The sequence below is a fragment of the Cynara cardunculus genome, assembly GCF_001531365.2.
Source record: "Cynara cardunculus var. scolymus isolate 2C chromosome LG 13, CcrdV1, whole genome shotgun sequence".
NCBI lineage: Eukaryota > Viridiplantae > Streptophyta > Magnoliopsida > Asterales > Asteraceae > Cynara > Cynara cardunculus.
Genome location: NC_037540.1, coordinates 3,579,587 through 3,605,632, shown reverse-complemented (window position 1 = coordinate 3,605,632; position 26,046 = coordinate 3,579,587). Strand labels below are relative to the sequence as shown.

Genomic DNA, 26,046 nt, shown 5'->3' with positions numbered 1-26,046 from the left:
CAATTTGAAACTTTTTTTACGTGTATTTTTTATTTTACAAAATTACCACATTGAATTCTAGCCATAGATAAAGAAAATCTTATATGAAATAACACATGAAAGATTGGTTCTCAGAGTTCTCACGATCTAGAGAGTTCTCAAAACAACATGCCCCTATATATATTTTGAAATGTTTTTACATTGTATTTTTGTTTGATGACAGATAAAAAAAATTATACTTTGTTTTGTATAGTTCTTTCTAATAAGAATAGTATAAAAACATAATATATATATATATATATAGAGAGAGAGAGAGAGAGAGATCGTTTCAAATACAACTCATCACATTTGTATAACCAATGCAACCCAATAAATTGAGATGTTTATGAAAATGATGAGAGTTCATTTATTATTATTTGAATATTTAAAGATGAATAGAGTTCATTAATTATGATTAATACTTTATGTTAGAAAACAATCAAAACTTCTATGAAATCACATATTCATCAAATTAAATGGACGGTTGAGATTGAGTTGTATTGGTTGTACAAATGTAAAGTGTTGTATAATAACCAACCCCTCTCTCTCTCTCTCTCTTTATATATATATATATATATATATATATATATATATATAAAAGAATTATAACAAATATAGAATTCAAAAGTAAATAATGAGATGCCATCAATCAAGATAGACTTCGGAATAAAGTTGAATGGCCTTCTAGAGCACATGAACTAGGATTAGAATCTGAGAACTTTTCCTAGTGGGACCATAGAAATTGATATATAGAAAGAGAACAATGAAAAGGTATATTGCTTGAAACTGAAAGAATTAATTAGATGCCAATGATTTATGACTCAAAACAAACACAGTTTAGCTTGTAAAATATGATTTTGCAAGCTTTAGTTTGTTAATCTGAATAAGAAATTTAAGTGCAAGCAAGGATTACTTACATGCATAAAAGTTGAGCTCCAATCTGATTATGGCAATACAAGAGGTTCGATCATCCAAATTTCGCGTGCATATTGGTGTATAGTCCGGTCACTGCTGAACTTGTATGAACCAGCAGTGTTCAAGATTGACATCTTTGTCCATTTCTACAACATTAACGAATTAGAGATGTTAATAATATTTCTTTAGAAGAAAAGATATTAAAGCATCAGGTAAAGGGGTTGATGATTTAAATGCAACAATTAAACTCATACCGCTAGCCAAAGGCCCTTTGGTGGTTGATGATTTCTTATACGTAGATCAAAATGTAGTTGGATGTAAATTATATAATTCTGGGCATGTTGAGGGAATTCGATGCTTTCATATAGAGGTCTCATTTTTCAGGAAAAAAACGAATGATCTACTACTGGTATACTCCCTTGAAAACATCAGATGACTCTCGCTTAATGGATGAATTATTTAAGGGATATTCAAATTTCTCCTTCGATCCATCCTCATCTCCAAAGAAGCTTGTAGTTTTGATGTATGATACTAAAATACATGACTTATAAGTGAAAATGCATTGTTCCTTTAATGTGAAAAATGTATGCATGGAGATAAGTTTGAGCACCAATCTTAAGAGTGAAAGGATTACACTCACCTTTTGGTCTCGATATGCCTTATCAACCTCCTCTTGGCACTCTATATACGCTGGAAAATCTTTCCCCACAAGAAAATAATCAGCCCGGCCATACCCTTCGTTCCCTTCCAAAGATCCCATGAGTTCGTCATAGTTGTATGGACCAAAAACGCCACTTCTAACGTATTTCTTGACCTCCTCAAATCGTGGATCAGGAACAAACTGTGTATTAGGTAAATCAAGTGAGAAACATAACTTAGTAATTTTCTGTGTTAATAGTTAAATTCAATGTTTTGATCAAATCTGTTGAAATCATTTATGCATATATGATATGTGACGATTCGCATGGTTGCATTTGGCATATATAAAGTTGTTAAGCTAACCTTCCCCTCGGACCTCTCCTTTCGTAGCCCAGCAATTTCATGAGCTTCAGCACCAAAAAGAAAAAAGTTTTCCTCTCCAACCTCCTGCCTTATTTCAACATTGGCACCATCCAGAGTTCCAATTTGGATGCAACCATTCATTGCAAACTTCATGTTGCTGGTACCGCTTGCCTCCATTCCAGCAGTGCTGAGAATCATAAAGGCAGCAACAATTAGTACTTCCATATGAAGTGAAACCAGAAGGTTTAATAAAAAAAATTGTGTGATAAATCGTAACCAGCATGCCTGATGTGTTCTGACAGATCACTTCCAGGAATCAGAACTTCTGCTACTGTGACATTGTAATCTGGGACAAAGACAACCTAGAACAAAAGAAAGGATTGTCATTACTTCCAATGGAGTTGATCAACTTCTTTTTTGGAAACCATAGGTGTCAGGGTCAGCATGCATGCAGCTCGACTAATGCCATGGTTCCCTGGAGATAACAACCAGGAAGATCCCCAGTGGCCCTGAGGAGGCTCGAACCAGTGACTTATGGGTAGGAGCTGCAAGGCCTAGCATCGAATGTGACATTTCTAATGAAATTTCCACCATGTTTGTGTCATGTGTGCACATGATCACTGTTGAACAGACATGGGCATAGCCAAAGAGATTCATTCTCAGAAAATCTAAAGGAGGTTCCGTAAATTGACCTTTTGATTTCATATGACATGGTTTAGGCTCCTTCGTTTTAGCTACTTAACATTTTATTTTGTGGGTCTCTTTCATAAGATGTAGACTGAATAAAAAGTGGCAGTTAGTTTCATCAACTGATGCGAGGACAAATGAAGATGGGACTCAAAATGGAGAAGAATAGAGAAAAATGGTGTAAAGAACGGAATCATTCTGTTTTAATGCTCTCGTCTTTGTTATCATAGAAAGGCCAACAGAAAAATAGATGCCATCTACTGGGAACTAGAAAGAAACGGCAAAGCTAGTCAATATGTACCTTCAAAAGATCACCAATATCAGGATCACGGTTTACAGTAGCACCGACATCAGTGATGAATTTCACAATCCTCTTGGCTTGGATGTAGGTAGCAAATGCTTTTCCTCCAAATATACAAACTCGAGGAACAAATTTCTCTTTTCTTTCATCAGCACTCATTTCTTTCATCTTCTTATACCGGTAAACAATTCCCAAAATATTCAACAGTTGTCTTTTGTACTCATGAATACGCTTCACCTGCATAAACAAGTTAGTCAACTTGAAGCCCACACAAAAAGCAGCAGTTACATCATTTACGTCGATGTAGATCCTATTGTTAATGAATGCAAAAGAACTTACTAAAATTGGTGACTCGTTGATCCCATCCTACGAATAATTTGCAGTTTTGCATCAAATTACTGAATTTAACTCAATGATATCAAGAATTAACAGCGGCCATGACATGGTGGGAGGCTAGCTAAATCCTTTTTTACCGTCGCATAAATTATAGATCAACATAAGTTTTTACACGGGTCTCTTGACAAGGATAGCCCAAGTGTAATTTTCAACATGTAGTTGGGATTTATTCAAGTCTAATAATTACGACTGTACAGAAAAGAAATTCATATTTTAATACTTACGAATGGAAATCATCCAGGTGCGTATAGCTGCTTCATATAGGAGAGGCTGCTATTTTAGCCAAAGCATTTGATCTTAGATGACATAAATACTGATCTTTTAATGTTTTCATTCACTCTAACTGCATCAAGTCTATGGACCACCCAATTTAGGGGTTTTTGGTTAGCGTGGTTCTTGCAACATACCCGTAGTCAACGTACTTCCCAGACTACAACATGTCAAATGTAACATCTCATGTTGGGATTATAAGCAAAAGTTCCTTTCACATAAGAGAAATGAAAAATAACCTGCACATCAAACATTGCATCAGGGCTGACAAGATATCCAGTTTTTTCTTTCAGGAAGGACACAGTTTTCTCTTTGTTGTTCCTTTTGGCCTTCCTCCATTCAGATTGGAGTTCTTCATCATCAGCAAACTGCAAAATAATGAATAGTCAAAGTACTAATAAGTGGTATCCACTTTTTAATTTCATATATTAGCTTCTAATTCCAAAACTCCAAAGACCAGAAGCAAATAAAATAATCTGAAAAGAACAATGCAAATTGCATGGAAAAGGACAAAAGTAAATGTTCAACATATAAATCACATCTATATCGTATATCGACATACTAGTGCAACAACTTTATTAAGACTACAACTGTAAAAGACAAAATCAGAAACTAACAGCATGCAAAATTTCCCAATCATGATACTAAAGAAACCTGGTGTTCTATATTTACATATGCCCCTGATGGTCAGGAAAAGAAAAGCAACATTCAATAAGAGATAGTACTTGCAACTGTTAAGCTACTTATTAAGTTAGTTTGACCACTTTTCATACACCTAAGGCTAGCAAATGCAAGGGGAGCTTAAGCATGTAAAAGGCCTCAAGCCTATATGATTCTGAATTTTGATGCCATCCATTCAGTTATTTCGTTCTTACTAATCAGTTAATTACACCAGGATATTGAAGATTTCCACAACTTGACATTCCAAGTTTCATTCCACAAGAGTTGGCATTGATCTAAGATATGAACTGATATTCGTCATGTCACAATGACAACTAACTTTCACTTGTAGCAAATGGAATTCAATTTTTCTCAACAATCTAATTTCTTGAACCCAAAAACGTGTGGGAAAATAAAAACAAGGGTACACAAAATATGTGATCCCACCTTTCGAAGTTCCACCAACTTTTCAGTGTTTAGCACCCAGTCTTCTGTCCCGGTCCACTTGGTTATAATTTTACTTAGCTCTGGATTACAAAAACTGATCCATCGTCTTGGTGTCACCCCATTTGTCTTGTTCTGAAACTTCTTAGGCCACAGCTGTATAAAGAATAATAACAGAAAACTGAAGGAAGAGAGTTTTTTCTGTAAGAATACTAAAAACAATGTGGCCTAAAGAATAACTAGACATGGTGAATAGTAAAATTATTTACTGATCAGATTACCTTATAAAATTCATTAAAAACTTCATTTTTCACTATTTCACTATGGATTTCTGCAACCCCATTAACAGCATTCCCGCCAACAACGCAAAGATTAGCCATGCGCACCATCTTTGGCAGTCTTGGATCCGTCTCAAATGTCACCTTTGTGCTACTACCGGCATCCTTTGCCTCCTTCACTTTGAGCTCATCATCTTCACTTGCTGATTCTGTCACTTCCTCGGAACTTTTTGCTTCTTCAACTAAATCAAGAATGGGACTTTCCACAGGTTCAACAAGCGACTCCAAGATGGACGCAGGTAGTTCAACGTTGTCCAAAACTCTCATCTGCTTCAGTTTTTCTTTCAGCAATTCAATGTCCTCAATACCATACTCAGCAATGATGGTATTAATCAACTGAGTAAAAAATCAGACATAAGAAGGTATAAGAGCAGGGTCTCAACATTGAGGTGCACAAATTGTGCTTTCATTCTTTTAAGGAAAACTAAAGGGAAAACCGAGAAAAGAAAAGAAGATTCCATAAATGACGTGTAATGCGATATCTGAATGTAGCTGTAAAGAAAAGGTTAGGAAATACCTCCTTGTCAATCAATTCTATTATTTCAACATGCCGAGGAAGTAGTTCCTGCAGAAGATCCAAACTCCACTTCTCTAAAGCCTCTGGTAGAACAGTGTGATTGGTGTATGCGACGGTTCTGTCAGAAGTTCGAACTCTGATGAATACTTATTACTAAAGCTTGAGGCCAACATGGCATGGTTGAGGTTTTGAAATGAAAAGTCAGCATATATGTTCATTGAGATTTGATACTCATGCAAGTATAAATAGTTTCACATCGAGCAAATGACAATATTAACAAGGGTCAATACTGAATGCACTTTGTGGTACACCTACAGGGCTCAGCGACTGTCCATACAGAAGATTTCATCGTTCATATTCTTTTTGGTGTTACTCCAACTATGAACTCCACAACTCCTTCCGGGGGGTGGAAAGAAGGAGACTATGTACAATCATGCACAAATAAATTAAACTAGATGAGGCGCAGAAGCTGTGAAAAGTTTTCCATTCACTTGGTAACCACATTAAATATGCTTAGTTGACTAAGAACTTAACCTTTGAGTGATTTCCCATGCCTCTTTCCACTTCAACCCCTTACTATCCATCAATATTCTCAATAACTCTGGTATGCATAGTGTGGGGTGAGTATCATTCATCTGTACTGCAACCTTTTCAGGGAATTCACTCCAGTTGAGCGACTTCCCAGATCTCCTTTCAAATCGTGCAATTATATCTTGAAGAGAAGCAGAGCATAGTGTATACTGCTGCTTCAATCTAAGAGTCTTCCCCTCAAATGATTCATCTCCAGGGTATAAGATGTAGCAAATCTGATCAAAATTAACGAATTGCAATGACAGTGTTTATCAGATAGATTTTCAAAGGAAGGTATTATGGTATTAAAATATATGTAATAAACACAGGTAAATAATCGGGGGGTGGTGTCTCCTGAAAAACACATTTAAGAAAACAATGCAGAATACGGTTCCAGTTACCTGCAGAACTCAAGTTCCACATAGTGTACAAAACAAGCAATTATTCATGCAGATTAGGGGAATATGGAATTTGCAAATGAAATACCAAACCAGGAAACTGTAAGACAGTAGAACTTAAAAACAAACCTTCTCTGCTTTTTTAAGGGCTTCATATGCTTTGGCATGATCTCCAGAATTGAAAGCATGTAAATCAAAATATTCTGGTGCAACCTTTGTTGACCACAATCTTAAATTGATGGTTGTTTTGGTTTTATATCCAGGTATGGGAACATCATAGGCAACAGCCATGATATCTTCTCCACCAACCCATTCCTTATATCCATCTGGGCCTGTAACAACTTCACCATAAAATTTTACAGGATAAGAGACATCATTCCTTGGTACTTCCCAGGGATTACCCATCTGCAAAGTACAGTAAAATAAATTTAACAATTGCAGGTAGAAATATATGTATTTGAACAGGAATGAACCTAAAAGCAGATGCCAAAAATAATCGAGAACAGCAAAGCCTATAAGGTTATGTAATAAAGAGAATCATCATTAATAACTAGAATGAAGATGAAGATGAGAACCTCAAGCCAATTTTCTGCAACTTCTTCCTGGCCATCTTTTGTAATCAGTTGCTTAAAAAGACCATATTTGTAACGAAGACCATAACCCCATGCAGGGTAATTCAGTGTTGCCAAGGAGTCTAAAAAGCAGGAGGCAAGTCGGCCCAAACCTCCATTTCCAAGTGCAGCATCTGGCTCCTGTCAACTACTAATTAATTAAGACACTAGTAAATGCATTTCGAGTAATATGCAGATCCGTACGATAGCTTGCAAATCATCCTACTTTTCAAGATTAAATTATATGTCGAAGCTAAGGTTTGAATGATTGCAGTGTGTTTCAATGAAGTCACAATGATCAGGAACCCCTTTCGTAAGTGAAACCATTTGTTGCCATATGGCCAGGGGAAACGTTTATTGCCACATGGCCAGTGGATCAATAGAACCGCTATATGATTCGAACAAACTTAGAAGTGCTTCATGTAGGTTGAAAGGTTTAATTGCATAATATTGCTGCAAATACTCGGGGGTCTTAGAACGACAAGTTTGAGCAGTTTAAGAATATGGGTATAAGCAGACAGCTAGAAACAATGTATAACAGAGATTGAAGCCACCAAACATTACCAGTTGCATAAGTAAACTCTAATAGGCTCACCTGCCTAGCAACATCCTCCAGATTATGACCCAGTTTCCTTAAAGCCTCGGCATAAGCCCCTGACAGCTCTAAATTACCAATGGCATTTAGCAATGCTCTTCCCTAGGACAATCAAGATTCAAGAAATAAGAAGATTAAAAACAAAATATGCACCAACTGTGAAGTGAACATAATACCACAACAGAAGACTACAACACACCTGAAGGAACTCCATAGATAAGTAATATGCCTGCTTCACGTTCATCTTTTCATGGAATTCATATGTGGCATTCCAGTTAGTGATGAGCACATCACGAACACTTTGAGCAGTAGCATAGAATGCCTTTGGAAGCTCAAAATTTTCTAGAGAGAATAAGGGTGTGAACTCCGCATGGTATTTGATGCTTGATATAACAGATTCAGAATCAGGAACAAGGATCCCGTTATCCAAATCATCTGTTTCTGCGTGACGATAAAAAGTTTAAAATCCATAACATGACAATATATAGTTGTTTATTAGATGGGTGACGAGAAACCGGCCCATATGGCCCATATATGATTCTCCACTATCAGCAATTGGCTTCCACATTGCTCTTAACGAATCAACATGACTACACATTGTCAATGCACTAGAACTCTAATGGAAAGCCTCCTGCTAGTCAAACCTCTTCTGTAACCTTATATACCATCTTTCTTTGTGAACAACTTACTCTGCGTGTTCCAACAATAAGAATTGATGGACGAATACATTTTGACTTTTGATAACAAATTGACTCGTTTTCAAGGTTTTAACTTCATAATTGATAAATATTCTAGAGTACTAGACAACGACATTAAACTTAAGCCAAACTCTTCAAATAGAAAATTGAGCGTGTTAAATGTGTAACACGCTCAATTTGACTTGGCATTTAACGAGAGGCTTGAATAATATTCAAATGCCTAAATGGCCCTTAATAATAACAAAATTGAGAAAACTGATGGACCAAATTTGCATTTCAAAGAGTAGTAGGCTCGAATTCTGTGATCAAACATGTGGCTCTTTTTGCTATGGGATTAACGGATTATAAACTTAACTACATCCGAAAACAGAACATACAAATTCAGGTTTAAAATGTTTAACATCAGTTAAAACAACTGAGGCTATCTATGTTACAATTTATGACATTTAGATTCTTATAGCGGCAACAGTAATTTTCTTATGCTAACGACATATAACCCTCAGTGTCTAAATTAAAAAGAAAAACACGTTCAGCTGCGCAACTGTACAACAACAACAACAATAAAAACAAGAAGGTATAAAAACACTATTCCATTGACATTGCAAGTAGAATTCAACGACATATAAGCCCAATCTCAAGAGAACAATCCACGCGTATTAAATTCTCACATAACAATCATGAAAAACTAAGAGATATAATAAAAAATTATATAAAATACCTTCTTGAACTGATTGATCTATCAATTTTTCTAGCTCCTGATTTCTGCTAGCGACTTTGGTCACAGATAAATTCCTTCTTTTAGAATGTAGCCTCCTGCTCAATTCGAACTTCAAAAACAGCAAAGTTTTCGAGTGTTCGGTACTGAAACTGAAATCGGAAATGCTTGATTTCGAAATGTAGCTCGTATCAGAGAAAGATGAAGCCGCCATAGTTACTCTCTTTCTCTCTCTCTAAAACTACTTCTATCAGAACACTGACCAGAGAGGAAGGACGAATGGAGAAGAATCGCGATCAGAGGGAAAGATATGAGATAAATGGTGGTTTTGTCGTCTTCCGATCTTCGACTTCTGATCTGGACTCCGTCAGTTAACGGAGCACGTTGTTCTCAACAGAATGAACCCTTTCGTTGGCTTCTTTGATTTTTTCTCCTTTTCCCTGTCAAATTTTATATGTTTATATTTTTAATTAAAAAAACATTTTTTTATTTTATACTTAAATTTTTTTAATGATGATACGAAAATCCTCTCGTACAAATTTTCAGTTCTAATACCATCTGTAACATCTCAATACGAGATATTGTCCATTTTATCCATACATGAACTCACGATTTTAAAACATCAGTCTTTTATAGAGCAATTTTGTTCTTCTTCTCAACTAACATAGAGATCTTACACTATAAACATGTAAAATATAAAAATACATATATGTAATTCATTAATATTTTATCTTTAAGGTTTTTTTAAGAACTAAAGTGCACTAAAATCCAATTTTTTTAATGGTAAGACAAGATTTTCAACTAAATGATGGAATTCAATATTCCAAATGGACCAAAGGAACAAAGGGCAAAGACGCTAGAGAAGCAACAATTAACAAATCAAAAACAACTAAGCTATTAAATGAGTAAAGCAAGGGTAAAGAGTGAAAACATTAAAGCAATTGATATTCTAAATGATAACAATAGTAAAAATCAGCGAACCCAAGTTCATGATTTATGAGTCAAACAAATATAATTGTTAGGCACGGAAATGAGATCCGTTTCATTGGAAAACATAGTGTATCTGTCCTGACAGGAATGGTGATTCCCTGCAAAACCGGGACCGGGGATGGGAACGGGGATTCTTGAAAACAAAAACCGGGGATACGGATGGGGCCGGGTAACGTGGTCCACGTCCCCGAATGTTAAATATATTACATATTTATTATTAAATATATTATTTATAAAGAATTAAATTTAATATATTTTAAATTGAGAAATAGTATTTTGACATTCTTCTTATATACATCTCTTATGAGTTGTCTTACTTTTTTTTTTTTTTTTATAAAATGTTAAAACCCGAAAACATTTGACCACACATTTATGTATGATATTATGATTTTGTTTATATTTAATACTTTATAAAAGCGAATTTGAAAATATGTGTGAGATTTAAACATGGGATAATCATTGATTGAATGTGGTGTTTAACGCATTTGATTTATAATATTTTATGTAGTGGGGAAAAAAACCGATCACCCTTTGGGGATCCACATTCCCCTTTAGGGACGAGGATGAGGACGGGGACAGGGATGTGATCATGGGGATTAGGGTCCCCGCTCCATTCTCATGCCCAATAATTGGTACATAGCTTGCAATCCTTTTCCTAGCACAGAAGCAACATATACGAAATTGCCTTTCTCCAGTCTGAAACCTGAAAAAGCAAAGTCTGATCTACAAATCGCCATAACCATTCATCTCGTCCCAAGCACCATTTACTAAACAAGAGCATAGTCCAAGCCTCTTGGCAAATTAGAATTCGATAGTGTACTTAGTAAGTTCAAATCTCTATTTAAATGATGTGAAATGTTAAAGAGAATTATTATTTACACTCAGGGGTGGACCTACCTTGTAAAAGGTGGGGGGAAAGACCCCTATTAAAAAATAAAAAAATGAATTTTCTAAGGGTAAAAGTTGTTTTTTTTTTAATTTCTACCATGGTTTTCCTCCGTAATTTCTTGTTAGGCCCCCACCAACTAAAGAAAGTATCTTGAAATCAACCAAAAATTTGAAAAGTTCCTCGAAATTGATAAAAAAAAAACCCTTAAAAATCCCTCGAAATGATCCAAAAAACTTCAAAAATCTCTTGGAATAGTGGAATAAGGCTAAAAACACATCGGACGACTTTGTGGGCGTTTAAGCTACCTTAAAAGTGCCCCCACTAGACCAAAAACCTGGATCTGCCACTGTTTACACTCATTTAATATTAAAATCAAATCAAATCATATATTAAAAATATAAAAAATGAGTTTTTATAATAATATATTTAATAAGAAACTTATTAAATAAAACGCATTTAAATAATATATAAAAATACATTTAACCCACTATTAAATTAAATTTATTTTTAATGATAAAAGAAGATATTTTATATATGAAAAGCACCTTTTCAATTGTTGATATCCTTGTGTCAGAAAAATGTACCCCACCCAAAACAACTTCACTTGTTCATATTCATGTGTCTTTTGGGAATTGTACGGGCTCTCCCCTCCTCCGCCCATTATATAATTATTAAAAAGAAAGTAATTATGTAATATAGTGAGATATATTTTTATTTTAATATTTTATTTATTTTTTGTTTTTTATTATACTATAGTTTATGTGGTTTTGAGAAAAATAAGGTTCGAATTTTTGAATAAAAATAAATTTAAATATATTACAAAAAATTAAAAAAAAATTATCAATATTAATATCGATAAAAATTTCTTATAATTTAATTTATTTTTCATAGCGAAGTAATTTATTTCTGGCTTAACAATATAATTTTTATAAATATATGATTCTGTTATAACTCAATAATTATCCTAATTATACTATAGATTTTTAACATTTAAAATGAGATGTTGATCATGTATTTGATTATATTTATCTGCATTTAGTTTATGAATTCAAAAATAAAGCTTTAATAAGTTGTACTTATCCAAAATTTACTTGTAATCTTAAACTTTAAGTAACATTCATTAATACACAGTACTTCATGCATAAAGAATGATTTTTAAGAGCATTTGTCAAATGTTTTATAATATAGTATAGATTATCATATTTTCAAAATAGTAAATTTATAGTATCAAATAATAAATATTTTTATTTTGAAATACCTTAGTTAGATGTATTATTATAGAAATTAAAATTAAGTTTTTTAAAAGTCGGTTTTTCAAAATATAAATCCAAACAAAATATGTGTTATAACTGATACAATTTGTCATTTTCGTTAAAGATGCATGAGATATCACTCATATTATAAATGTAAACGAAATAAAATAATAATATGAGATTTTTCTTAAACAATAAATACAATAGAAAACATAATAGTGACTTTAAGACGAATCCAGACCAATTTGTGGTGCGGATTAGGCATCCAACCGTTCTTGGTCGTCAGAGTATTCATCGGTACACATAAGCTAACCCAGAAACCTACGGTACCAATTTTTTGTGGTACAAAAACTATGTTAAAACATTGTTTTAATAGGGTTTAGTAGCATAAAGTGTTAACTAATAGTGGTTTGTTATAAAAATAGTTATAGAAAGAGAGATTAACACCATTGCATTAAGCAAAGATAACATTTATTTTACTGTTTTAAAATTAAAAAAAAAAAAACAGTTTATAATGTTTGTAAAACTTAAAAAAAATATCGTTCCTTCATCGAAATAAGTTGTACGTTACATTTTTAGAGACATTGGAATGTTTACTACTAGGGGTGTTCATGAATTGGGTTGAAGACATTTGAACAACTCAACTCAATACTTACGGTTTGAATTTTTTTTAACCCAATATAAAAATATTTAAGTAGAGGACGACAAAAACCACATGAGCACGTAGGCATTACTTAAATTCCGACCTCCATCACCAAAATTTCTAGATCCACCACTATGGAGTAAGGGAGGAAACGGTGGTCTTTAGCGTGTGTGTGCTCCCGGAGTAAGGTTGTTGGGAAGGGGGTAGGGTTGAAAAGATGAGATATCTGTATTAGGTTTATATATATATATAACAATTATAATAATTCGATAAATAATGTAAGAGTAAATTACAATCTTGGTCTATATGGTTTTAATATAAAATAAAAAACAAACTATATGACTAAAATACCCCTCTAAACTAATTGAGTTAACATAATTTTTTTGGAAGGAGTTAATGACAGTGACCTAATACGATATAAATTGCAAACCACAAGAATATAATCCATAGATATTTCAAAATAAGGACCTAAAGTGTTAAAACACACAAACAATTTACTGTCTTTGAAAAAGAACTTGTTGTGTATCCCGTACAAGACAACATAACAATGAAAAATTAATGCAGTTTCTCATTAAAAAGGAAAAATAAAAAAACTTTATGTTGAACAAAATAAAAAATACAAATGAAAGTTGAATATAACTTGTTAATTTGAAATCCGATTAAAGAAACTTGAAAAAGAGTAATGATATGAATGTTAAATATTATAAACTTGTTTGTTTTTGGCATGATATGTTTAATTTTTAAAATTATATTATAATTTAAACTTTTTAGATTTAAAAATAACATGTAATTTATTGGTATGACTAGGGGTGCTTATATGTTAGGTTGATCGGGTTGAAGACATTTGAACAACCCAACCAATGCTTGTGGTTTGAAAAATTCTTAACCCAACCCAACCCGTACGAGTTGGTCAGGTTAGTCGGGTTGATACTTTGGTACATTAAAATATTCTTCTAATCTAGAATATGTTATTTCTCTACTCATAATTTCTTTTTCATCATCAACCATTTGATATAACTTATCCATACTTCTTACGTATATCACATTCAGTTAATTTTCTTAATTTACATATATATGTTCACAGTTACTGAACATATATACGAATGAGTTATATAAATATGTGAATAGATCGAAAATGTGTATATAAAGAGCATACATGATAGTGTAATTGTCTAATATATATATTAATATAAATTCAACAATCATATTAAATCCAAGAAATAAAAGGATATCGGGTTCATCGGGTTGGATTGAGTTCAAATAATAGTAACCCAATATCAGCCCAATACTTACGGTTTGACAATTTTACAACTCGATTAGACATGAGGTTGCATCGCGTTGAGCTATTTTGTGTTGTGTTGGATTGGGTTGATCGGGTTGATCGGGTTTTTGAGTTATTTTTATCTTGTTTAAGCATGAAATTTTAAAAGATTATACGTTTGTTGTGAAATACTGTAATTTTATGGATAAATAAAAAGGCTTACTATTCATACCCTCTCATTTTATTATTTAGAGTACATTACATTTTTGATCCATGTGGTTTATGTGTTTTAATAGTCTAGGTCTCTATTTTAAAACATCTATGTATTACATCCCTATGATTTTCTTTTTATAATACACTGGGTCCCTAACTCTAACTTCGTCTAACAAGTTTTGTTAATTGACTTAAATCAGAGGGGTATTTCAGTCTTTTTAGTAGGTTCTTCGTTTTTCTATTAAATGAATCGTGGATCTACGAGAAGATGGTTTTTCAGCGTGAGGGGTGGGTTTGGGAAGATGAAGTTAGGGTGTGGGTTTGATATGTGTATAGTTAATTACATGTTTTTGAACCTGTGGTTTTAAATAGAAAATAAGACTAAAACAAAAAATAGTAAAATACCCTTTTATGTGACCTACTTAACAGAAAAATTTAAGGAGTTAGAAACAAGGACCCAACGCATTACGAGATGTAAACCACGAGGATGTAATCCATAGATATTTGAAAATAGGGACCCAAAATGTTGAAATACATAAATTACAGGGACGAATTTTGTATATTTTCTAATTCCATAAATTTACAACAAATTTACGTTTAAAGGTCGATAGTGGTTTCTAAAAGCATGCACAGGTGGAGAAAATTTCATTTAATTGTGATTTGAAGAGATTGAAATTTCCATGCACAATGAATCCCAACGGTTCGAACCTGAAAATATGGCGGAACAAACAATTTTGCTGAAGCCAACATGAATTTTTGGATTGCCGCTCGATCATCTCTGTGATATTTGTGCGATCCATCTCCACCTCAAAACCCCCAAATTTGTAACCTAATATCGCACTTCATTTCTCAATTTATCTCTTCATCGGAGAGAAGACTCTTTCACCGTTTTCTCTCCTCGTAACGCCATAAACAGTAAAGGAAAAGAAATTTGATCGGCCGGAGGGTAATTGTTACTTGTTTATGTTTATTGCTCGGAATATTAGATACCGGTGATTTTGATTCTGTTAAATGTTGGTTCCGATTAGCATTTGTTTGATTCGAAGTTAGTTTCTGATTAAAAGTTGGAATTCGCCGATTAATGTTTACTAATTCGTTCATATCATCAGATTCTACGTTTGATCTGCTCATTAGGAGAGACGTAATTAAAAGTCTATGATCAACAGGATTAGATTCATTTTCAATATCACAATCTGAGGATTATGTTCGATTTTGCAACAAATGCTACAACCTCGAAGATATATATTGTTCTTGCCTTTGCCATAAATCCATGGAAAGCTTGAATGCGCGGCAAATTCTAGTTCGAATTCTAAAGTCATGATTCATTCACGATTAGTTTCATTTTTCATTGTGGTTGATCAACACATCTTATGCTAATATCGATTAATGGTTCTATATACAATTGGATTGTTACATTTGTCAATTAACGTTGCACAATTGACTCATTTCAAGTCCAAACTCGAAATTATTTTGTCATATTTGTAAATCTGTTTCGCAAATTTTCAGGTATCACTGCTGAAGAATATAGTTCTAGGCTAAGGTATCGTCTAATTTGGAAACATGTTTGGGTTTAGAAAAGCAGCTTCACCTAGTCCTGCAAAACCTCCGGAGGCTGAAGCAGAAAAGAAAGAAGCACCTGCTAGAAGGACTGCTTCTGAACCAGCCCTCCCTGTTCCAGACTCTAAAAAGACCAACCCTTTCGACGATGACGACGATGACGATGACTTCTTTGGAAAAAAGACTACAACACTTAGGAAAAAACCAAAGAGTAAAGCTGATCTGGACAGCATGTCTAATCAGGAATTAGAACAATATGCTGCAGATCAGGCTAAAGAAACTACGAAAAGTGTAAATAATGCCTTGAAAATAGCAGAAGATATCAGAGAGGATGCTAGTAAGACCCTTGATACTTTGCATGCTCAAGGGGAGCAGATTCATAGGACCCATGAAAAGGCTGCTGAAATGGATAAAGATTTAAGCAGGGTACATTTTCTGTATTCAATTACTGTTATTAGTTCATTATAATGTAGATTTATAATCTACATTATAATCCAAAGATGAAATTAAGGAATTAATGTGTTTCTTTGAATATCTAATGTTGATTACAGGGTGAAAAGATTTTGGGGAATCTGGGAGGGATTTTCTCCATGACTTGGAAGCCAAAGAAGGGGAAGGAAATCACAGGGCCGGAGCCAATTAAAGGTTTCAACTCCATGTCTTTAATTTCGAATATAGATCATTTGTCTCCAATCACAGATGAATCTTTCATTACTTTATTAAAAAAATTAAAAAATAAAATGAATTTAGCAAATATATATTTAAAAAAAGTAATGATATGTGCGGAGTTATTATGGATTTCTCCTCCATGCATAAATCATTACGAAGCACATGCACATATACATATATTAGAGATGATCATTTGTAGATTTAGGTCGGGTCTACCATAATTTTTTTTTTCCAGCAGGTCCAATATGGCAAACTCAAGCTCGTTTTATGGGCTTATAGACTTTCCCATACCGCCTCATAAACGGGCCGGGCTCACGAGCTAACAGGCTTATTCTTTGAACATTTGAAAAACAAAACTTCTATAAAATCATATAAATTACATACTTTACTTCCAACATAAAATAAGACGTAAAATATATCAATGTACATAGTGTATGAAAAAAATAGTTTCACAATAAATGGAGTGTGGACATTTTTCTTCAATGATTTGTCAACTTTCAAAGTCCGGGTTTTTCCAATAACAAAATATTTATCCACCTAATATTTCAAGATCGAGATTCTAGACGTATCATATAAAATATCGTATATTATATTTATTTGCGTGACATTCAGTACTCAGTAGAGGGCATCTAACCCAAAGCCACTTCTACATCTTTTTAATAAAAAACAAATTATTAATTTATATATAAATTTTAATCAACTATAAAATATAACGGGTTGGACGGGCTTATCTGAATTATTTTTTCCATTGCCGAAGCTAGCCCATTAATTTTAGCAGTCCAACTCGAGCCCTTCATTTTTTTGAGAATGATTATCCAAGCTTACTTTTTTAAGCTGACGAGCGGACCGTACTGCCCATGAACAAGTCTAACATAGATGATAGATAAAAGAGTGACATCACATCCTAAAGATTACAAGTTAGTGTCAACGGAAATGGTATAACCATCTTCTGCTTTGCCAATAGCCCACATTAATTGTCATCTACTTAATTATCTTGTTTGATATAGACAATAGCTAGTTGTGTCTTGTGTTTGGGCAGATGACAAAGCAGACAAGAAAGCAAGTAAGGAGGACAGGGAGAAGTTGGGTTTGGGTCATGCACCAAAAGGGAAGAAGGGCGCTAGAGCTGGAGGTGCTAAACCAAAGGATGCCATGGAGCAAGTTGAGGTATGTGTTGTTAATGTTAGAGTTTTATGTCAGCTAAACTTGAACAATTTCTCTTTTATATATGTTGGAACCTTTCTTCTTTCCTTAGAAAGTATCTTCAACAACTATGCTATATTAGAAATTTTGGAAAGTAAGGAAAAAAAATGCTCTAACATCTAACATAGGAAAGAGAAAGGAAAAATCTCCAAATATGGAAGATGCTATTAAGGAATCTTTTGGGGATATTCTCACATGGTATCAGAGCTACTACTCTAAGTACTAGACACCACGGGTCAATCTTCACTCATCCATCAATCCCCTCTTAACAGTCTAGGACAATCTGTGCCACTCGATGAGGTGTGCTAGAGTCTCACATCAACTAGACTTAAATAATTTTTTCTCTGTATATGTTGGAACCCCGCTTCTGTTTTCAAGGCTGCCATTGAATATGGCAATATAACCATTTGTTCTTGAATTGTTATTAATGGTTTTCATATAAAATCAATCAGTTGGAGAAGCAAAAACAAGATGAGGCATTGGATGATTTAAGCGATGTATTGGGTGATCTGAAGGGAATGGCTTCTGAAATGGGATCTGAACTTGACAGGTGAGTTTAGTTTATTAATCTTTAATCCTTTTAAATTAGTATATACAAGGGACAACTAAAGGAGTTGTGTGTGTTTTGATGAAATTAATGCAGGCAAAACAAAGCTCTTGATGATCTTTCGGAGGATGTTGATGAGCTAAACTCACGAGTCAAAGGCGCAAACACTCGTGCACGTAAATTGCTTGATAAATGAAAAAGAACGTACATGCCATCCATCCAACTTCGTATGTTGTTGTATCTATATTTTTATTTATTTTTTGTATATGAATAAATTGCATTGAGAAATATAAATGCAAAAATATTTCATCATCATGTATACATGTTTACTTTACATGGTTAGAACATGGCCAAACCAAGGGACTAACGAAGGTTGCATTTTGCAAGATCAAGTTAGGTCTTAACATTAGCAAGTTCAAGCTATGAGCACCATGGGATAGCTTTTTAACTTGGATCAAAGTTTAAAATTCGTGTATTGATTTGTCAAACGTTGATTGGGTGTGTGTTTATGGGGTCGTTCATCTTACGGGGTAATTATGAGTGCATCTCCAACAACCTTCTTTAAAATGAAGAATCAAAAATTAAAATCTCAAAAGAAATATGTTCCATCTCTAATATCTTCTCATTCTGGAGATACAATATGAATTATATTATTAAAATATTCAATATCATTCATAAAATATTATGAGAAATTAACATAAATAGCGTTTTACCTGACTCAAGTCATCTCCTTTGCCAACTCTCCCCCGCACTCACCAAATAGTCAATACCTCTACAAGTCTCCAGGCCGCAACCTGTAGTGCACTTCTCTAAAAAGTGATTTTTTTCCAAACAATATCTGAAAAAGAGAATTTAATCTTGATTTTTTCTAAACATGGAGATTAATATGACACGTGAGGGAAATAGTAGACTTAACTTGTCATGGAGCTTGTTTTATGAAAAATGGAAACTTCAGAAGAGTTGCACCTTCGCAAGTTTGAAACTTGAGCTTTCACCCCTTTTGCAACCCTCCCCAGGTTTAAGAGTGACGCTTGAGTATTTTTAGAAAGTATCCTCTCCATAAGTTGTGACAAGGGCACTTAGAGAGGTATTGACTTTTTGGTAAGTGTGGAAGGGAGTTTGCTAAGAGGTGAATAGAGTCAGATAAAACGGATATTTACGTTATTATCCCAAGTATTTTTTTTATCTCTTTTATACATTTAATTTCAAATATTTTCATCATAAGGAAGAATAAAAAATAATTTCTATTTCATAAGTAATCATTTTGGAGAGTTCTCCAAATTTAAAGAATTTCACTCTTTTTCCTACTTTCTTCATTTTTATGAAGGTTTTGAACTGTTAAATTAAAAATCATTAAAATCTCTATTTTAAAGAATATATTAAAAATAATATTACGTACTTATCTTTGGGTCAACAAAGTAAATGAGCAAATTAATTATGGTTTTAATACTATTTTAATTTGAATAAATTGCTTGTAAAGAATATCATTTATTATCAAAATGTAAAATCAATTCATAGTTGTCAAAAGAAAATTAAATAATCCATTTATTTCATAATTTTGAAAAGGGACAACATTTTTTTTAATTTATTTGTGTAATAGTATTTTTTTTCCCAATTTACCCGGTACCTGATATATAATTTTATTAATATATTTTATATAATATATTATATGTGTGTATATTATTTATTTCCTAAAATTAGGTTTGACTGGAGACGAGGATCGAGATTTTACCGGGTTTGACCAGAAAATAATCTGGGACGGGATATTAATCCCCGCACCCATTGGAGACCGTCATAAAAACCGGAGCCAAACCCACAAATTAAAAAAACTCACCTCATCCCTTCCCCGTTTCCATGTCATACAACTCTTCTACACCATGGTTCTGTTTTTATTTCTCTATATTTAAAGTTAGAAACTGAAGGGTGAATCATGTAAAAATGGTAAATTTGTGGGTCCATAATGTAAATGTCAGAACTCAAAATAACCAGAGAAAAAATAAGCACAACCGCCTGTATGTGAATATGCGTGACTCCTTTGATGAGAGAAGATGGCGACCTCTCTTCTTTATTCTTAATAATAATAACCATTTCCATATTCATCTGTCATCCTCCGCCGCATCCACCACCACCGTCCTCCGCCACCACCACCGTTATAAAATACAATCCCCACTGATCTTTCTCTCACTAAAAACCCACACACACAAAATGAAGAACTCTCTCTCTTCTTCATCTCAACAACCCCTTTTATATCTCTTACTGATATCGTTCTTCGTCATCACCATCACTTCATCCATCACCACGCCGGCAGCCTCCGTCATCACCTACCACCCTCACCGCCGCCACCAACTCCATGATCATCACCATTCTTTCACCACCATCTCCACCCAAAGACACCCATCTCCTCCCTGCAATTATTTCCATTGCCGTCCGCATCTTCCTCAACTCCGACAACCACATCCACCACCACCGCCGCCGCCGCTTCATCCTCCACCGCCAATTGATGAAGATATTGATCCAAGATACGGTGTTTTGAAAAGATTAGTCCCTTCTGGACCCAACCCACTTCATAATTGACAAAACCCATTTCAAAATCACCATCAAACTTCAAGACTCCCTCTTTTAGTTCTTCATGTTTTCTTGAAACCCCATGATCAAGATTTCAAGAAACTACTGGTTTTTGTTCTCCTGCCACCCACATTTGTTTCTTTTCGATAACTATTACTATTCTATCCCTTAAATCGTTTTCGAATCTGTAGTTCCATTCTTGAAGCAGATGCAAAAATGGAGGTGCAATGGCGTGGAAAGAGCAAGGGCAAAAATGGAAAGAGCCATGATTTACTTCATAGTTGTACTATTAGCTATATTAGTCGTACCTTTGTGTTTGTAGGTAGAGTTGATTAACGTACTGGGTATCAAGAGAAGTCCATGACTTGCATTAAAGTTTGAAGCTTCGACGAGGAAGATGGTAATGTAGTATAAACTTTTTGGTGGAGGGTAAAATGGTCATTTAGGCATGGGTATTGGCCAAGTGTATGTTAAATTTCTTCATGTATATAGTTACTTTGCTAATGAATGATTGAAGAGTAGGATTATCTTTGATTGATTTCTCTTTTTTGCCCTTCAAAAATCAAAACCATTTCTTTTATTAACATGGATATCTAACCCGTTACGTGAGCCGACTAATTTCAGGACGACCACTTGTTTTGCAGATAGCCCGGAGTTACTGCATTTGAATCTCCGTGGCCACAAGAGTTTTTTATTTCTCTTTGGATTTGAACATGAGATTTCCTGACACTTTTGACCTTTGAAGTCAAGCTCAAACCAACCAGGCACTATCTTTGTGGTTCAAAACCATATTTTAGGTTTATGCCAATTAATGTATGGGGTATGAATTTATTGAGAGGCCATGAAATCCATGACCCTTACAAGTTACAAATCCAAGTACTTCAAGTCCATTTTATGACGAATTTCAAAACAAGAATTATGTAGCAACTTGATAAAAAAAATATATTAAATTAATAAAATAAATAGATAATATCTAAAGAGTTGTTTATTTACCTTTTAATAGTTTTATTAAGAGATAACTTTTGAATTATTAAGAGATAAATTTTGTTTGACAATTTTTTTTGTCTTTTAATGGTTCTAAAAACCTCTGAATGATTTTACAGATTGAGCCTCCCTTAACCATTCAGCAACTTAATTTATTCTGAATAAGTACCAAACAATTATATTTCATTTTGTATTATATTATAAGAGTTTTTTTAATCATTATGTCCACTTAATCATTTTATATCAAACCATTCAACAACTGTCAAACAACCCTTAACTAATAGCGTACTAATCAATTATATCAATATCCTATAAACAAGAAATACCCAAACGACTGACAATTTAAAGTTTGTTTTGTTTTACATGAATACAGGGTCGTCCTTCGGGGAGGGCGGCACAGACGCACGTCCAGGGCCCAAATTTTCTTCTTAATAAATTAACGAAACCCAAAGTTTTGTAGCATACAATAAGAGGTAAAAAGAATTTAGTATATAATAAGTGCCCAAAAATATATCAACTTTGGTCATTCATCATATGCTATTGTTTATTGTCTATCTATTTTTTTTATCTCCAGCAAGGTCCAATGACATTGGTTATTGTTATCTCTATATGTTTGACTGTTTTTTTGCTTCAACAATTCAACGTTAAGATCATGTGCTTGCTATCGCTATATATTTTTGTTGGATATTTTATCTATTTTGTTTCTATTGGATATTGTTATTTGGTATGTTGTTCTAATTGTTTTTGTTGACTATTGTTATCTATTTTTTCTTCTACGGAAAATATTTTACTATTGTTTGACAAATCAATCTATTGTTATTATTATTTATGGCGTGTTTCATGGTTTTGTAATTAATCAATAAATTTTCTTACTAGATGTATTTGGTAATGTCTATTATATATGTTATGTTGCATAAACTTTTAATCTTTACATCTTATTTTAGTTGAACAAACATAAGAAAGAAAATAGAATTGTTTGACTTATGTATCTTTCATTGGAATTCCACCACATCACAAGATTTTATTTAAATACTCAAACAACCATTTGTTGAGCTTGCACATTATAATTATATGTTTAATTTATTATTTATTCTAATTGAATTTCAATGGATCATCTTTTCTTCCATATTCTTATTGATCTTTATTTGTCTACTTGTCTAGAAAACCTTGATAATCTTCTCTACTATTGATCTCTCATTGACCCTTACGATTACTTCATTCATCTCAATTCATTTTTTTTACCAAAATAACACATATTTCTTGTTATGAACTAAAAAAAACTCTTACTTTTTATAAAAATTTATTAATCACAATTTCTATATTTTTGGTTTCAAATTACCTAAATAACATGTACGGAAATTTAAGTACTCTCTTATATATTTATAATAAAGATTAATAATATTTATTTTCTTAGTAAATTATTAGCATTTTGTGTACTCAATTTTATACAAAATGAAAAACATTTATTTAATTTTTTTCATACTTCTCGAGGGTCACTACAAGAAAAGTGAGCTTTGACGATGCGCTTTTTAGCGACGACATATTTTCGCCACAAGTTATTGCGACGATATGTTGTTGCTATATACTCTTTCTAATGATAAATGGACTTTTAGCAACGACAAATGTTGTTACTAAAAGCCTTGTTTCTCGTAGTGTACCATGTTTTTACGTTCGTCCAGGGCCTATAAAATGTTATGAACATGCCGAAATAATTAGACTAATAATACATATATTTGAATAAAAATATTATTTATTTATAAAATGATATTGGTACAAAAATAAATCCTATTTTGGATTAAATTATAGGCCCAAATGTATCAAAATACAATGGAAAATTTCTTAATTTCTATTTAATATAATCATAATTTTTTTTCTCAGTTAAATTATTAATTATTTATATTTTATACAAATATAATTATTAATTTTTTTTCTCAATTACAGGCCCATTGTAATATTTTATTTATGTAAAAAATCATATTGAGGTCACAAAAAGTGAAAATTTTTAAATAAAATAATATAAAATAAACCCCAATTAAAAGATGGTGTACAGGCCACCAATATGTTGTTAATTTGACTTAGAAAAAAAAAATTTAATAAGAAAAAAAAATGATAAAATAAATAAAAAGGATACGAGAAATGATCAGGGAGTCGAATGGTCTTTAGAGGTAGTAAAGTAAGCCGAGGAGATGCACTTATCAAGTGCTCTTACGTCAAAGATGAACGAGGTTAAGCGATCTACTGAAACCGATGATGTGAAAATGCATCGGTAGGGGAGTGTTCCGCTTGACCTTCAACCATTGGCTGCTCCTCATTCCTCACTGTCAGCTAGGAGTTGCCTGAAGTTGTTACATTTTTGCAGGGGATGTAAATTCCGTACTAAATCAATAAAACCAACATGCATGTTAATGATACCAATTAAATTGGTTGAAACTATCGTATCAAGTATGTAGACTTGATTGATGTGTGATGTGAAAAATCTTATGCTATGTAGTTGTTCGTGGACAAGACGATCCAATAGACCTGGCCCATCCGGTCTGCTAGAAATACGGGTTTGGACAACCGTTATCGAGAAAATGGACGGGCCCAAGTTTGTTCACTAAAGTTAACGGACAGATATGGACACTGTAAAAATAATATATGGACAAGCAAGTCCGGCCCATTTATGTTTTATAATTAATATTTTTTTCTCATTAATTAACATTATACTAGTATATTTTAAAATTAAATTATTAAAGTCATAGGACGAGAGTTGAGACTCTTTGATTTTTCTTGAGAACCCAAAAAACTCTACATATATTTTTCAGCATCCTTATGTCAAAAGTCCTAATCGGTTAACAATAGAGTCAGTAGTTGCTTAAAGTTTTAATTGCAACAATGTTTTTTCTTTACTTTTTGGTTTCACACTTGTTAATTAAGAGTTACACTTTTTAGGCTCATTAGCCCATGGGTAAGTCCGGCACGTTTATAAGGCAGACAATGACAAGTCGTCAAGCCCAAAAAAAAAACGTTTGAGTCTACAATATTAGACTCGTTGAAAAAAAAACAAGTTAGGCTCGGCCTAGACTGACAAATGATCACCTCTAATACTATGATATTACCATAACCTATACTATATTACAAAACATTTGACAAGAACTTTTAAAAACCATTTTTTATGCATGAAGTACTGTATATTGATGCATATTACTTAAAATTCAAGATTACAAGTAAATTATGCATAAGTACAACATATTAAAGCTCCATGTCTGAATTCGTGTAACTAACTACGGATAAACATAATCAAATGAATGATAAACATATAATTTTAAGATATAAAAAATCTAATATATAATCAGGATAATTATCGAGTTCTAACAAAATAATTAATTATTATATTTATAAGAAAATTATATTATTAAACCAAATATAAATTATTTCGTTATTGAACCTAAATTAAATTATAATAAAAAATTGAATTAAAAAATTACACAAAAAATAAGAATTTTAAATAGTTAATTTAATACTAATATCGATATATTTTTTTCAATTTTATGATATCTTCAAATTTATATTTTATTGAAAAATAAAAACATCTTTGCTTTTTCAAAATCACATAAGACGATATTATAAGACTGAGATAAAAAATAAAATAAAATATTAAAATCAAGACGTATCTTGTTGCATTGTGCGAGTACCCTTCTAATAATTATTAATTAATAGATTAATACTTATTCTAATCAACCACTGAATATTGTTTGGTTGAGTCTTTGAGAAGATCCCACGAACACTAACACACCTTCGTTTGATTTAGTTTTTGAACGTTTGACTTGAATATTTAAAGTTGTATCTTGACATCCACTTTTGTAATATTAGTATAAAACCAGGTTCATCCATTAATTAGTATGTTAAATGTGAGATTTTAAACATAGTCTTAAATTTTTGGGGCTCAATTTTATATATGTTTAAGGCATTTTCATCAATTTATGTAAAACTATAGTCCAAATTGTTTAGGTTCAAATTGTTAATTGTTTAAGTTTTTATAAATTATTAATTATTTAGGTTTAGGTTAGGTTAAGATTGTTTAGGATCAATGTCTTTTTCTGATATATATATATATATATATATATATATATATATATATATATATATATATATATA

General features: G+C 32.7%; 2 protein-coding genes across 2 annotated transcripts; one reads left to right on the top strand and one right to left on the bottom strand.

Moving 5' to 3' along the window:
* Positions 1-773: 773 nt before the first annotated feature.
* On the bottom strand, positions 774-9,349 carry LOC112524318 (alpha-1,4 glucan phosphorylase L-2 isozyme, chloroplastic/amyloplastic-like). Its single transcript, XM_025134096.1, has 15 exons — positions 9,139-9,349; positions 7,922-8,163; positions 7,723-7,824; positions 7,092-7,268; positions 6,646-6,921; positions 6,083-6,354; positions 5,549-5,666; positions 4,975-5,367; positions 4,697-4,849; positions 3,829-3,957; positions 2,924-3,160; positions 2,221-2,297; positions 1,936-2,122; positions 1,574-1,774; positions 774-1,079 (listed from the first exon to the last, which is right to left on the bottom strand). The coding sequence occupies exons 1-15, from the start codon at positions 9,347-9,349 to the stop codon at positions 963-965; spliced, it is 2,892 nt and encodes a 963-aa protein (XP_024989864.1). The 3' UTR covers positions 774-962.
* Positions 9,350-15,944: 6,595 nt separating this feature from the next.
* LOC112526086 (putative SNAP25 homologous protein SNAP30) lies at positions 15,945-18,556 on the top strand. Its single transcript, XM_025136476.1, has 5 exons — positions 15,945-16,367; positions 16,493-16,586; positions 17,650-17,777; positions 18,266-18,363; positions 18,457-18,556. Exons 1-5 carry the CDS (start codon positions 15,945-15,947, stop codon positions 18,554-18,556), a joined length of 843 nt encoding a protein of 280 aa, XP_024992244.1.
* Positions 18,557-26,046: the final 7,490 nt, after the last annotated feature.